This window comes from Cryptomeria japonica, chromosome 10, assembly GCF_030272615.1.
Source record: "Cryptomeria japonica chromosome 10, Sugi_1.0, whole genome shotgun sequence".
Taxonomy (NCBI): domain Eukaryota; kingdom Viridiplantae; phylum Streptophyta; class Pinopsida; order Cupressales; family Cupressaceae; genus Cryptomeria; species Cryptomeria japonica.
In genome coordinates, this window is record NC_081414.1 from 833,964,682 (window position 1) to 833,981,870 (window position 17,189).

The 17,189-nt window shown below is 33.3% G+C and overlaps 1 protein-coding gene across 1 annotated transcript; it reads left to right on the forward strand.

Annotated features, from left to right (window-relative positions):
• The first annotated feature begins 7,775 nt into the window (after positions 1 to 7,775).
• LOC131859323 (cytochrome P450 734A1-like) lies at positions 7,776 to 12,674 on the forward strand. Its single transcript, XM_059212931.1, has 5 exons — positions 7,776 to 8,125; positions 8,316 to 8,534; positions 10,555 to 10,796; positions 11,109 to 11,502; positions 11,998 to 12,674. The coding sequence occupies exons 1-5, from the start codon at positions 7,847 to 7,849 to the stop codon at positions 12,418 to 12,420; spliced, it is 1,557 nt and encodes a 518-aa protein (XP_059068914.1). The 5' UTR covers positions 7,776 to 7,846; the 3' UTR covers positions 12,421 to 12,674.
• The last annotated feature ends 4,515 nt before the right edge of the window (positions 12,675 to 17,189 follow it).

Genomic DNA, 17,189 nt, shown 5'->3' on the forward strand with positions numbered 1-17,189 from the left:
AATAGGCGCTTTGGTAGTTGCAGCAAAGAGATCTGGTGTACAATATACTTTGGAAATAAAAGATGCACACAATGATAACGCTCAGGTTCACAGCTCTCACACTTCTTTCCCTTATCTCTACTTTTTTTCAAACCAACCTCCATCATTCTTTACTTTCCCTTTACGCACCATGCTTATGTATTTTCTCTCCTATTTTGCAGCTATGGATGAATGCCAACTTCACACAACACTATTTAGAAATAGAGAACAAACTACAAAGTAATGAGCTTCCACAAATGTTGTTCAAAAACATTGTGAAAAGAACTGATCTCAAAAATGCATTCCACACAGGCATTGCTACATTCATTTGTACACTCAAAGACAAAAGAACATTGCAAAAGCTAACAGCACTCATCGAATCAACCAACAAGGTAAGAAAAACCAAATTTTACACAGTTGGCATGCCTTTTGTATTGTTCCACAGTTTGCATATGTTTGCCAACAAACCATCATCTTGGCGGCTATATAATTGTTTCCTTCTTATGGTTGCAGGTCACAGGCAAATTAACTATTACAAATGCATTCTCCAACCCCTTCATTGCTTTTTGCACTGGCTGCAAATACAAGTTTGACACATTCGACATGCTCCATGGCAACACTGCCTACTGTCCAAAGTGCCAAAAGGACATCAAACATGAATATTCCTTGCACCTTAAGTCAACTCTCACAACAGCTCCTGACCAGAAAATCAATTGCATCATAGAGAAGACTATAGCAGTCCAGCTAATGCCCACTCTACAAGAGTTATCACCTCAGGATTACATAAACGACAAATCAAAAGTGATCGAAGTTCTCCGTGACTTCTCTGCCCAAGGAGAGTTCACTCTCAACCAAACAAATACAATCATCCACACTTCTGCCACCACACACTGATCCAGAAACATACAACACAGGTAAGCAGTTGCTCCTCCTTACAACACCTTCATCAAATAAAACATTCCTCTCCCCTTATTCTCATATTTACCCTCTTACACTTCTCTCTCATATTATTAAATTTTGTCTACCCACTTTGTAGGTCTCCGACTCTCTGCTACAATCTCAATACAAACACAGTAAATGCCAGCAGCTACAACTTTTATAGCATGAATTTTGACTCCACAAATTAAAAACATTCATGTCTTCTTATTTCACGATTTCTATTTTGAAATATCATCAGTTATCTAAAGCTTGAGTAGCAGGCACTTTTAGCCCTATGGGAAGTCTACGATCACTGTGAAAGCAGTCTACTAATACTTTGTACGCTGTTCTATTTTTCACAAAACCAGTAATTTGCCTTACAGTTTTGCATTTAATATATATACCATGTTTCTAAGAAAGCTATAAAATCAATAAAATCTTTATTCACTGTACATTTTTTTCAATTTAGATATATAAATCTATTACATGTACAAATTAATATAGTTTTGTTTTTTCCTCATAGATTTACCATCTGTCATTCATCTCAAATTTCTATGCGAAAATTATTACACATTTTTCTTCTAAAATATATACAAATTCACTACAATATTATTACACCTTTGTTCAGTTATCTTCATAAATTTATTCCTGCAGAATGAAAAATGCAATGTTATTCAAAGCTGGAACTTAAATGGTGAAACTCAACAGAAGTATAATGCTAAAATTACTAGCTGGTTGTCCTGGTTTAATCACAGGTTGAGCACCTGTACTGTATGATTCAAAAGATATTTCATGATTATTTTATGTAATGGGGACTACTTTTTCTACTGTCAATAAAAAGTGTGTAAAGATTTTTAACTATTAATCAAATGTGTCAAATCCTAGAGCTTGGCTAAGGCATTTAAGAATAAGAATCTGGCATAATCAAGTTTCATTGTTTCGTTAATAAACAAGTCAATACTTGTTCAATTTACATATTCTCAGATTGTTTGATATTTCTCTTCAAACGAGATTTGTCTGGAAAAAATAATATGCAGCTAATCATAAAAAGATCAAGCTGAATGAAATCGCATTCAGAAGGAAACCCTGTCCTCAAGTGTGTGGGTGTCATTGTCGCCCTCCCAACTGGGCTCCTATACATGGCATAAGTTTGCCAATTGAAAAATTGATATGCAGCTAATCATAAAAAGATCAGGCTGAATGAAATCACATTCAGAAGCGAAACTAGGCCTTGCAAATGCACCATGCGAACCATTGTCTTATTTTTACTTTCAAGTTATGTTGTCTACAGTGTACCATACTGCCACAGATTTTTGGGCTTATCTGTATTTATAATATTTTGCTACAAATACGGTTTACTCCAAACACCTTAGACGATACTGTACTATTGCCTTAAGTGCTCAATGTAAAATGTAAGTTTAATGGCTAAATCAACGAATGGGAACATGCTGATACACAAATTAAGTGGAAAGCTTGTACCTAAGGGTCCAATCAGTTAACTACTTTAGCCTTTGAACTTTAAGCTGCCTTGTTTAAGTTCTCAAAGTTTGTAAAAATCGATAGTTTAAGGATTCAGATTGTGCTACGCTTTTTGGATTGTCATAGGCATTTTCATATTGTAGTTCCACTGAACTAAATACATATTTTCTGTCATTATGTATAACCACAATCTTCCAAAATAAGAGTAAACCATGCAAGGCTTAACCAAATGTGGGCTTGAATTAGAGTTGTTCTATAATGCACCAAACTCTGAACGCCTTTAATAGAGAAATGTTACATAAAATGCCAGACTATAAATCTGAAATGTGCCGCTGAATCGGTAGATTGTTTTTGCAGAAATATGGTAGAAGAGGACACAGATCACAGAGATTGATCGGAGTTTAATTTAGATTATGTTTTTTAGTTAGTTTGTTATAAGTGAATTCGGCTATTGGATTTTTGTAACAAGGGAGCACTGCTACATTAGCAAAAATTCCCGTATTGCTTTCATTGTAAAAGAAGATGAAAGTGAAACCCAACATATTAGTAGAAAATAAAGAATGTAAGAAGAAAAGTGGGAAAACTGTATGTGCTTTTATATTGGTTCTTCTGCCTGGCATGCCCTTCTTTGATTTTCCTTATGTTTCTCACACAAATATGGGGAAGTTCTATATCCTTGTGAGTGCTACAGATAAATTTAAGGACTGTTCTGGATTGATACTTGTATGACTTCTCCTCTTTCTTAGTATTATACAATTGCACGGAAGAAAAAGAGTCTTTTACAAGAATATAGTATAAAATTTATTTAGTCGCGCTTTGACCTAGCAATAAAATTATTTTTCTTGTGCACAAAGTTTTATCCCTCCCTTGCACTTTGAATAACAGGGACTTCAATATTTCTTCTCTGCATTCTGTGTTACTGAGTTGCAGTAAATTGTTTTCATAGGTTCACATGCAGTGTATTTTATACACAGGAAATCTGCACTTTGAATAACAGGGACTGCAATTTTTGGGTCCAGTACAATTATTGGAATTTCAAGTTTCAATTATACCCATAAGAATTTCTCACTCTAATTTCTCTAACAAATTAGTAAATCATAGCTATAGACAAAATTCGAGAACAAAAAATGCCTAAATTAATAAATTTACTGTTGCAAATATTGATGCTACCATTCTTAATCTGTTGTTCTCAGTGATATGAAATGTTTGTTTTTTATATTTCTTTTTAAAAAATGTCTGTGATTTATAAATAATGATAGACATGAATTTGCTACAATGTTATTACAGTACATAATAATATTTCAAAATGTTTATATGAAATATAGGAGTTAATATTGTTTGATATTAACTTTTTTTAATTTTTTATTAAAAAGCACCATTTTCATTATACCTCCCTCAATAAACAAGATATTCAATTTTAGTTAATATAAATATACTATTTTTATATATCATATACAATTACTTTACAACAAAAATTAAATCCACTTTCTAACTAACTCAAACAGATTTTAATCAAAAGATAGGATCAACATACAACTTTTCCTTTTCTCCCCTCCCATCTACATTTCAATCTTACAGACACCTAAGTTTTGTTGTTCTTTACCATTATATCTAGCATATACATTAACCTTTTCTAACTCCCCACTACCACCCATACATTTTCTATTCTCCTCTCGGCAGGAACATGACGCTTTGCGTCTCTTGTTTAAATAGGGGATTTGTCAAGTAAAATGTTGTAGAAAGTTGAGAGTGATTTGAAATATCCACATAAGATTTTGGAAGACTTGTTTATGACTTGTTGTTTTATTGGTAATAGCACGACGATGATTAGAGAGCTCAAAACTCATCTTTTGGGCGCATTTGATATGAAGGATTTGGGGGTTGCTAGATATATTCTTTGGATGCAAATCAATAGGGATTCAATATATAGAAAGCTTTGGTTAAGTCAAAGTAACTATGTTGACACCATTTTGTAGAGATTTAAAATGTAGAACTGTAAGCTAGTAAGTATTCCATATCCAATTGGTACCTAAGTTGAGTTTAGACATGTATCCTAATTCTAATGATGATATTGAAGATATTTCTAATTTTCCTTATGCTAGTGTCATTGGTAGTTTAATGTATGCAATCGTTTGTACTAGATCAAATATAGCCCAACCGGTGGGAGTTCTAAGCAGGTTTATGTCTAACCAATTAGGTAAAGAGCATTGGACTTTTGTTAAAAGGGTATTAAGATACTTGTGAGGCACTTCTGATTACTATTTGGTTTATCATGGTACTAATGATGTGGATAGGTCATTGGACATATAGGGTTTTGTTGATGCAGATTGGGCATGTGACTTGGACATTTTACCAGTAGGATATAAAGAGTGGTTGAAATGAATAGTTAGTTAACAAGGATTACGAGGCTTTACAATTCAATTAAATTAAGGTTATTTTAATTCATTTGAATTCGAGTCTATGATGAAGGTGTGAATGATATACAAGATTGTGGTCTAGCTTGGGGTAAAAGCATGACTTTAGAGCGATTTTGAATTTCATTGGATACTTGGCCTGAATTTGATTTGTTTAACCATGCATAATGCATTTTGTGACTTGCTCTTCCAAGAATGCTTTCATGAAAGTGCATGTACCAATGAATTATTGGTTGAAGAAAAGTCAAAGAAAGACAAATGAAACAAGACTTGTTTTTATGCAGAGGCATGTGTCAATGAATCAAGGGTAGATGTAAAATCATGTGGGGTCTTGATGGACCATAAAGATGATTGTTCAAAGAAACATAAATCAAATATTGCACATGCTGGAAATTTTTTCACTAACCTAAGATTGTTGGTGAGGGATTCAACTGAAAGCAATGTATGTGTGAAATTTTGTGAAATGACATATTTGCATTTGTAATGTGCTAAACACATGACCAACTACCCACCAGATCGAAGAACATTTTTAGCCATATCAAAATCTTCAACCTGTAATGTATAACTTGTATCAGTCACAACCTCCATCCGTCTAAATGCTCATCACTAAAGTCCTTTTGCTAGACTCTCTTAAACAAGGTTTCCATATATTTAAGGGAAAAGAGGCCAAGAATGCCTATGGTCACTAATTAAAGAGGATAAAAAAAATCAGGTTAGGAAAATATAAATAAAAGGAGCTTAAATTTCATCTAATAGACATGTTAATATTTTTCTTTCCTTTAAATCTATTTTTTAAATGTTCTTTCAATTTGCAATATCCACAACAATATATACTCTTTCATTTAAAAATCAATAATAATTAATAATACTATTATTTTAAAAAATATCATATAAAAATTAATTGGTTATGTTTGATTTTGCTTGTAGCTTTTTATATTAAAAGATAAAATTTAAATTTTAACAATTTTTAATATAATTTATTTTTATTTCTAATATTTTAATTAGAATTATAACTTTTTAATTTTAAAATAGTTTACATTTAAATTTATAATATTTTTTTATTTCTTAATTTATTCAAGACTTTAATTATATTTATTCTTAGTATTATAATAATTTTAAATTTACTTAAGAAATTAATTATATTTAGGTTGAATTAATGTTAATATTGTTTGTAATAGATTATTATTTTATTTGGAAAGACACTTGATGCCCCACACAATCAATATTAAACATACATTCATTAAATTGTCTCAAGAGCAATCCAAACCCTTTCCCATCTTATATTGTGTGGATCTTATCACATCCAAGTCTTTGTTCACACATCCTTCCATAGATCACTAGCTCAAAATACAATTGTACTTTGATACCATCAATGAATAAACATGGTAAATACTTCAATATTATTGATATATGCTAGGAGAAATTTATATTTATATGTGAGTGATCAATCATGTGTAACAATTTGAAGTTATAAAGGAGCAAGTGAAGACAATTCATGCAACTGTTATGTAATGGTGGAACAATATTTTCATAATAAAAATTATATGCTAAAGAAATAATAGGGATTAAAAGGCAAAAATAAATCATGTATGTAATTGCAAGTAGATTAGCCTTTCCTAAAAAAAACTAGAAAATATGATTGAGAGTTTCATGGTGGTCACAAAAGAGAAAAATAGTATTAAAACCTTGATAATGAATACATTATGAAAAGTGAGTGAGCAAGCTTAGGCTCACCAATTATCATCCAAATAGTTTGGAATCTTCATCGATTGAACTAGCCAGTACCACCCAACACAAACAAGGGGAATGCAACAATAGTCTAGATGGGGAGGACTTCGATTGTGTCAAATGGTAGTGCAACATTTGCTTTGGTAAGCCATTGCAATAGTAGAAATCAATTAGTTCCATCTCTATTTACTTTTCTAATAATCAATATGACAACCACCTTGTTTTGTAAGCCATTGCAATAGTAGAAATCAATCAGTTCCCACTCTATTTACTTTTCTAATAATCAATATGACAACGACCTCTTCTTTTCTAATAATAAATGTCACAACAAATTCTTCATCTCAAATAGTTCATCTATATCTTACTATCAGAATCAGAATAACCCTACAAGTGCTAATATTAAAAAACTATCTGGGCCTAGGGGAAAGGATCCAATAGTTGTGCACCCTAACTTCGCGCTTCTCAAAATCTTACTTGGAAATTTCAAATCACTCCGATTTTTTTACAGCAGCTTACTTGGCAAGTCCCTTGCTTATAACTAAGGTTTCAAGGCCACATCATCAAATATGATGCCACATCAGCATGCTTTTTGCCAAGGTGTCCAAAATAGCCCCCCAAAAAAGTGAGACCAATAGGTGTGCAAAAGAGACCCCAATAGTTGTGCAGCTGACATGGCATCACCTGATTGGTTACTTTTTACAATATTAGTACATTTCTTAACAACTATTGGTACATTTCCTAACAACTGTTGGTACATTTCCTAACAAAAATTGATATTTTTTGTTTCAAACAATAGGTTTTATTTGTTCAATTTTTGAAACAAAAGGTATCAACAACCCTCACAACAATTGGTACATGCTCAACTACTAGTCCTTTCCCCTATATCTAGAATGAAATGGCCGTGGCTATTCTGGCTCCAAAATAGACCTTTCGTACAGCGTGTTAGTGACAGGTTAGTCAATCGCGACCGTTAAATGCAAAATCGACGGTGTAAAACGCGCGACTCGTGTTAGTCCCTCCATACTGCCTTTTTGGAACCAGAATAGACGCGTCCGAAAGAAATCATCCCTTCTCATTAATATCGTTGTACACTTATTGATAATAATATAAGCTGTCATCTCTTGACTACGACACTCTGCTTCAGCTACTTGCATTCATTATTCTTTGTCAACAGGTCATTTCTTTATGCAAATATAATAATAATAGCAAGAACTCAAGGAATCCTACACTTAGCAGCACGGACATAGTCACTACAAATCTAATTCTTGGGTGTTGGCAACGTCTGGAATATGGAGTGGCTATTTGCGGGTTTGGCAGCTGTTTGTGGAGGTTTAATAATGCTTTTATTTAAGATTGCAACAGCAATATGGTGGAAGCCTTTGCGATTGAAAAAGTTCTTTGAAGCACAAGGAATCAGGAGCCCTCCATACAGGATATTATATGGGAATTCTACAGATATATCCAGAATGATCGATGAGCAGACAGCCAAATCCATGCCACTCTCACATGACATGGTCCCTCGAGTTTTTCCCCATTTACATGAGTGGAGCAGAATTTATGGTACACTTGTATTCTGCAATTTTTAAAGCGCCTGATGTTTTATTAATCATATTACTGGAATTCCTGCTCAGCACCATTAATTGTTTTGCTTGGGAATTGTTAGAACTTAGAATAGTGGTTGATTAGGAACAAAAAAAAGATCCAGGATTCTGAAGATTGTATTTATTAATAAACTGTTCAATGTGATGTATAGGTTAGGATTTTATTTTCTGGTTTGGGCCTCAAGCCAGGTTGGTAGTTCCCCATCCCGAGCTTATTAAGGAGATATTGTCCGCTAAATTTCACAACTTTACAAAGCTTCCAGGTGATCCCCTTTCAAGACAGCTAGTTGGACAGGGACTCGTGGGGTTGACAGGTGAAAAATGGGCTCAGCACAGGAAAATCATCAATCCTGCTTTCCATATGGATCTCTTGAAGGTAAGGCACTGAATGTTTGTATGTATGTCCTAAATTAGAACCTAAATAATAGAATGTATGGATCGATTTTTTTCGGAGAGTAATCTACCAAGTTCCACATCATGGTAATAAGTTCTCTGCATTTTTTTTTATATGTTAAATACCTTCTTTGGAAATCTTTTTATTGTCCCAAAGATTCATTCAATATTTACTGAGCTTTGCTTTTAATTATGAACTTAACCTGCGAAATTCGGGGAGTAGTTCTGTTTGTTAGTTTTTTTTTTTGGCTCGGACATTTTGTGAAACGGTTGTCCCTCATCCATGTTTCATAAAACCGTTTCTTTAAGATGGCTTAGGCTAAATAGTTGTCCTGCTCATTGATCTAAAAATCAAATAGAAGGTTACGATGTTAATTGATATTTAGTTGTGTTTATTCACAGATCTTTTAGTTGAGTAGGTCTTTTGATTCCGAGAATGTCTGGATTGCTTGACAAAATGGGCATATGGGTATCTGATAGTGGATTGCGTGACAAAATGGGCATATAATGCAAGATTGGAATATTGCAGATAGTGGACAATTGAATCTGGACTTCTCTCCTATGTTAGTCGTCCTATAGTCGTCCTATGTTAGAACTATTGATTGGGAGGATTAAAATGGATAATTCTTTGATTCATTTCTGATTAATAAATTTTTACCCAAGCAAACCCAACTACGGACGAGTTCAGCTTCATTGCAAATATTGCTGTATCAATGATAATGGTGTTTCAAGTTCGCTTACCTATCTGGGTACCCATCATTTTTTAACGCAATATGATCAGCTCACCTACATTTCATCTAGGAAATTTTCTAACGCTTGTGATGAATTTAGCAATTGTGGCTAATTTGTTTAACTTTTTTAATAGACTAATTGTAATGTCCATTTACTTTGTTAGAACACATTGATAAAGTGGTCTTCGTTTGGTCTGCCATAGTAATGTCACAAGGAAGAATGATCCATCAAATATACTTATATGATTTCAAACGGACCATTTGCATTCTCAGCGTTAAAATGATTTCTAATGTCCCAACGTTTTTTCTCATGGACTTTTTGTGCAAATCTTTAGGTTGCTCATACAAATATTTGATATGATGCTTTTGATATATGTAGCATACAAGAGCTACTTTTTGGCGAAGGATATTTTATCAGATAGAATTAGGATTAAAATGATATAATATATATAAATCGAAAAAATTTCAGTGTCACTGTTGCCGTTGCCGTCACGTTTCTGGTTTCCGGTAACCCTCTTTCCAAACATGCATAAGTGGACTATTTGCAGAGCCAGGGTGATTCCTCCAATTAGATATAATCCCCACGTTATATCCACGGCCAAATATTGCAGTTGGGCGTCACAACTGAAGTTAAAAATGATTTTCAAGTAGAATGCAATTAGTTTGAAGGATATCCAAGCCAAATTACTTAAGGATGTCGAGGGCAGGGCCACATCACTTGAGCCCAAAGATTTTTTAACAAGTTCGTCTGTGATGAAGAAATAAGCCATTGATTTTTCCACGAGGAAACCCAAATTAAGCGCCATCCTCTGCTGCCCTGGATTGACATATTTTTAATGAAGGGTTATATCTCTGTCAACTTAAGAGAATAGCGTACTTCTCTTAAAGCATTCAAAAAGAGATACGTGGGAGACCCTGGTACTATTTTTTTTTTTTTCAATCAATGCCTACCTTGAGATCTATAGAAACATAATATTATGAACTAATTTTGTTTAATTTACAGGCCAGTGGGGAGTAAACTTGATTGAGATGCTACCTAGAAGCCTTGGCTGGTGCTTTTTGTATACTGATATTCTTGTTAGAATCTATAAAAGTTACTTTTATCTTATCGAATCTATGACACTGCCATTATAAACCCTAATCTCTTTGTAACTATCCAGATTGTCTATAAATACTTCCCTACTTTGACATTCAAATCAAAATTTCATAGGAGATATATCCTGTCATACTAGAAATTTATATATATTTTTAATAATATTTCTGTAATTACAGGGTATGATTCCGACAATTGTGAAAAGCAGTGCCGATATGTTGGATGAATGGAGTAAATTGGTATTGTCAGGTGCATCGGAAATTGATGTGCAAAATGAATTCAGGGAACTTACAGCAGATATTATTTCCCGCACAGCATTTGGTAGCAATTTTACAGAGGGAAAGGAAATATTTGATATGCAGGCCAAACAGATGATTCTTACAGCTGAATCATTTAGCACTGTTTATATTCCAGGTTTCAGGTGACAAACTTGAGTTTTGTGACATATTCTTAAATTAGGAGTGCAATCAACATTTTCTCTCTTATGTATTTTTTAAATAATAGTTTGTTCAAATGTTTCATCTGAAATTACATTAATAAATAGGTTCTATCACTTGAGATTAACTAACGAAACAAAAGCACCCACAACAAATGTTTGCTAACGTTTGTCGGACTAGGATAATGTGTTGGTACATTACGAGGGCCTATTCATATTATGGAGTGCACAGAATCTATAATTTCTTTTGGTTTCTTAAATTGGTACATAATGTCTGAGAGTATCTCCTCTCATCAGGTTTCTGCCTACTACAAAGAACAGGCAACGTTGGAATTTGGAGAAAAATATAAGAAGATGCTTAAAACAAGTTATAGATGCTAGGAAAAAGACTGCTGGAATGGAAAAACCAGGTAGCTATGGTGCTGATCTGCTTGGCTTTATGATGTCTAAGAGCAAGGAGCAGGCGGGAGTCAATGCAAAAAGTAAAGCGAGCCTGAGTACAGAGGAAATCATTGATGAATGTAAGACTTTCTACTTTGGTGGTCATGAAACCACATCAGTACTGTTGACATGGACTATAATATTGTTGGGCATACATCAAGATTGGCAAGAGCGAGGTCGCAGAGAGGTATTGGAAGTATGTGGGAGAAACAAATATCCAGATGCAGACAGCTTAGTTCTCTTCAAAATTGTATGAATCATCTAAAAGAAGCGAAAATTTCCATGAGAATATCATAAAGCATTTTAAAATTAGTCAAATAATATATTAGAGTAGGGGCCATTTGCTGGTTCTGATAAACTGAATTTTTAGCCTCTATACTTTTCCAGGTTCTTGAGGTACCCGCTGACATCCATAGTAGAAACATAGATTCAGTTATTGTAAATTTAAATATACATAGAGAGGGAACAGAATTCAATCGTATATATAGAGCCTTTATGAAAATTTGAAATGATATTAAAGGTGGTCAAACTATAACAAATAGGTGTTGGTGAGCAATTAGTCTAAGAAATGAAACAAAAAGCAGAGAAATTATTGAAATTTGTACATGTTATCTTGCCAAAACAATTTTAAAGGATGTAATGCGAAGCAATACCCAATTTAAATTGTAAACAAGCACTGGGGTTTGAATTCAAAAGCAGTATTTTGGATTTGTCTCATAAAATATTGTATGATTTTGTTTTGTAGGTGGGAATGATCATAAATGAGACCTTGAGACTTTATCCACCTGCAGATGGTGTATTGCGACAGGCATGTGCGCCAACAAGGAGGATCTCAATTCCTGCAGGTACTCAACTTGAGCTTCCGATCCTTGCAATTCACCATGATCCTGCTTTGTGGGGAAATGATGCCAACGATTTCAACCCAGGGCGATTTAGTGAAGGAATTGCAAAGGCTGCAAAACATCCAATGGCATTCATGCCCTTTGGTGCAGGTCTAACTATATGTGTGGGCCAGAATTTTGCCTTGTCGGAGGCAAAAATGGTTTTGGCCATGATTCTGCAGAAGTTTTCTTTTGTGACTTCACCTTCTTATACTCATGCTCCTTTCCTTTTATTTACCCTACGACCTCAATACGGAGCTCAGGTTATCCTCCTCAATAGTATCTAGAAACTCCTCGGTCATTGAAATTTTAACTAGCATTTTAGATCTACTATACATAATATTAATCTATCACCAGACCTCAATAGTGCAGACCTTGAATAGTATCTCGAATTAGAAATGCTGGGAATAATCACGTTCTCTCAACATGTTGTAATTGCCGCATGTTTCCTAAGTTTTGGAAAGGAAAAAGAGTGGAAGAAATCCTATGGACCTCATGGATTATAAATCTTAATGCAATGGAATATAGTAAATTTGTTTTATAGACTAATAAATTGTTGATATCTAAGTTTTGTCACTTTCTCAAGAATGAGTTTTGCTGGTGACAAGTTGTCTTTTGTTAAAAATTCTGAAACAGAAATTAGTAATGATATGGATGTTCTAAACTTGTATTGCTATATTTTGAACTCAAAATTAGCTCATCACAAGATTGAGTTTCTTATGGTCAAATCTGATTTACTTCATCATTGGATTCCTAAAGATTGAAAGCATATCAGATATTTGGGTATACTCTTTGGCTTGGGGGCTCTTTCTAAGATGTGGAATTGGTTTCTTAGTAAAACTAAAAAAAAAAGATCTTTAATTGGAATAAATTTTTATATTTGACTGGTACAATTCAGGTTGTAAACTGAATATTTATGTTTTCAAATTTATACTAATTGAGATGGAAAACTAGGTTTGAAAGCTTCGTCTCGGTTATATTGTATACAACCTAAAGAAAAAGGCGGGCTAGGATTATTAGATCCTAAGACTCAAGGGGCTTATTTATCAACAAAGTGGAAAATTAGAGTTGTTACAGGTAAGCAACCTTGGAAAATCTTGGTTCATCATTTTATTACTCTTGCTGCTGCAACTAACAAATGGAAAGTTGTTCGACGGATTAATAAACTTGCTCAATATCATAGGCAATCACTAGCTATTACTTTTCCCAAACAAGCTCATTATTTTTTCAAGAAAGGTGTGAAGCAGTTTTGTGAGATTTTGGGACTTCAATTCCATGGATTGGGTTGATTGACAAAGCTCCAAAACTTCTTTCAATCTAAATAATAGGTCTAAAGGGTTTGTTAGATTTGTGACGTCTTTGGATCCTTTGGATATTCTTACGAAGTTATCCACTCCTCTTCAGTGTAATGTTTTCAAAGATTGGGTTTGGCTTAGAAAAAATCCATTTTATTATTTCCCTTAAAGAAAAATTATTTAAAACTCCTTCCTAGCAGCTAATTAATGCCCAGACTTAAGAACAAATGGGATTATAATTTAAAGAGATGAAGTGGAGGAACTTGAGTGCTTAGATTTGCAGGTCAAGATTAAGTATTGACATGAAAAACCTTACATTTTAGATTGTCTATTGGGGATAGATTGAAATATTATAAGTTTCAACGAGTTAAGTGTCGTTTTTGTCAACATGTTGAAAGTATAATTTTTTTTTTGGGGACTGCTATATTTGATCATCTTCCTTCTACTTTTTATCATGTTTTGAGTTGCAAATAAGTCATTTTTGGTCTTGTGTGTCATAAGGTCATGGTTGTTGATTCCATGTGGCAAACTATTTTGTTGCGTATTTGGAAATGTAGATGTTTATTTGTGTTTTCTAATCACATTACTCATCTTGAAGTAGAAATGCTACAGTTTTATTTTGACATCATGTTATAATTCACCTCTTTATGTTTATAGCAATCATTTGGATGAGATCAAATACCAACTTATGCACTTGTAGATGATGTTAGAGGTTCATGACAACTCCAAAATTGTTTGAACTTCAAGTTAAATTTGTGCCCCAATGTACTTTTTATAGTTTGCTACAAACTACTTTAGATTAGCATTTTTCTTATAGTTGTTTTGTGATGGATACTTTGTAATTTCCTTTTATTTTCTTGTAGTTCATTCTTGGAGCTACTATTCTTTCTTTGTAACCAACTTTGTTCAATTATAAAAAAAGAATGACATCTAGTTAGTACTTTATGAGTGTTAACTAAGATTATGATAATGATTAAGAATAAAGAGAGATCTTCAAAATAATTATGGAACTTGTTAAAATATAGTCACTTAGGAGTATCACACCTATAAAAAGAGATCAAGGGTGGTTGACAGGATTGAGACCATTTGTATGAAGCAAGATCCTTGGAACCTTGAGGTTGAAAACTCTATGATTTTATTTGGCTACTTGACTATGATCATGTCTATGCCCATAAGGTGGCGAGGAAGTACGGTATAGGACTCTACTAAAAGTGTCAAAAGCATTACCCCAGTGATCAAGAAGTTCATGTAGATACACGTTCTAGAGAAAATTTGCAAGCTTCCACTTGGACCTGCATAATTACATTAGAGCAAACAATAATTTTAATGTATGAAGAAAAGTGAGCATTAGTCGAATAACTAGAAAAGACAATTGAATTTCTATTTTTCCAAATATTAAAAAATTGAGAAGAGGAGGTTTCTCTCTCTTACTAGTTGGGAGCTTATCGATGATGATACTATCCCAACTGATGATCATGATCTATTTCCAACCAATCCTACTATTGCTGCTTAGAAATTTCATTTATATTTAATGTTGAAAACCCTTAGATTATCATGCTTAATAATTATGTATTGTCTTGATCAACTAAGGAGATTTGAAGGGAAGAGTTAAAGAAATGATTTAAGTACTAGAATTATTTGAGAGTGTAAAAGTTACAAAAGTTGAAGGAAGAGAATAATAAAAAAATGAGGGAAATAATAGAGGCTTTGATGGGTGTGTGTTTGTGATTTTTCTTGGTAATGTGAAGCTTGTGAAAATGAGTTTGGCATGTGTAATCATGTGTGATTTATCTAGTATGTTGATTCCTACATGGCTCAAGAAAATGTAATGAAGTGTTATATAGATTAAGTAAGTGAAGTAAGAAAACTTAGATAAACTATTAATTGAATTGAGTGAAGGATAAACTTTCAACTCAATTGAGTGAGGGGGTGAAAGCCCAATGATAATTGTACTTGATTTAGGCTATCATAAGCTAGGGAGGATAGTTTGTGTTGAGATTGATGTACTTTATGTATGTAATATGTCAATCTAGTTTTGCCTAATTGTTAGTGTGTATGAGTATGTGAGCATGATTGAAGTTAAAAGGTATAAATCGTGAACCGACTGAGTAGTTGGTGCGAAAAAATAATTTGATGAAACTATTGTAGTTAGATCTTCTTCAAAGTGTATGTAAATCACAATTTAGTTTCTTAATATTGGATTACCTTAAAAGACTATGTGACTTAACGATACAAATAAAATCAACAAGCCACAATAACAATATTTATGAAAACACTTTTAGGGAAAACATCCACTAGACAAACAAGAAAAGTATGTATTGGTGTTAAATGTACATGATAAAATATCAATACATTACACTTGACACTTTGACAACATTATGGAAAATCTTGTGTACCTATAAATAATGATATCAAATTAGTATATTTTACCACTAATATATAGGAAAATTGAGGCCAAAATGATAAATGGTTTTACCAAATAATGGATATTAGAACCATGGTATCATGTAAAAATCTCCACATCCACCTTGGACAACATCTTTCGAAGAATAGTAAATTCAATAAGTGACTTCACATTGACTCAAGTAATGACGAATCAAAAGAAAAAGGTAACCATAAAGGCATCTTTTGTTACAAATGTGGTCTTTCTTGTCATTGATGTCAAACAGTGTGGTCCAGATATATTAAGGCCTAGACATCTACTGTGTGGGATTTGATAGTTTTTGTGCAAGATTTAGTGTTGCAGTATTTCGTTGAAGTATCTACAGTTTTGTTTTTGTACTGGAGTTTGTTAGGATTGGTTTTTATTGGTTGGATATAGACAGATGGAATTGGAAGTTGTTCTAGATGATATTAGCTTGTTTGCAATGGTTAGAATAGTTGGAAGCTTTATCTATTGGTCTGGGTGTTGTCTATTTTGGTCCGGACTCTTTCAGTACATATGTTCCTTAGTTTGGTGATTTCTTGTGATGCATTATATTGGTTCGATATTACTCGTTTGATGTTGTTTTAGGTCTGGTTTATGCTCCACATTTAATATTTTAGTTCAACTATATATCTTGAGCCTGAAATATGTGTACACGTTACAATATTTCTTTTGGCCAACTTGGTGAGAATGTTTTGTTCCAGTTTGGTATATATATGATGATTTGTTGAAAAAATATATCGACAGATACATGTGTGAGATGTGAGTGAATTGAATTCAATAGTAAGTATGTGCAACTGCATGTAAGGATGTTGATGTGATTTGTGTTGTTGTTGCAATGGAGAAATATCAGTGAATGTAGATGTAGTAATCCGAAAGATCTAGTGGTTCAGATATTTCAATAAGGTTAGAGATTGTGCTTTAACAATGACTGTAATTAGCATATGGATCTATGCTTTTATTCATATAGTTCTTTTCTTGAAAGTTGTAAATCTGTATCTTGTCATGTTGCAGTTAGCTTTAGGTTTGCAAGTCATGTTTTGTATCTTGCGCCATATGAAGTTAGCCTTGGTTTGCAAGTTTGAAGCAGTGAGCTCTCTCTTTTGTAATCATTTCTATATATAGTGGATTATCTTGTGAGTTAACACTCACCATGGTTTTTCCCAGTTCAGGTTTTCGACATATAAAATATTGGTTTATGATGAACTTGTTCAATGCTTTTGATGTACATGTCTGGAATTAATTGGTTAACATAAGTTTGCAGTCTGAAATTTTAATTTATATTGATTCAGCCCACTCTTAACATTTGGTGTATGTTCAACAATTGGTATTAGAG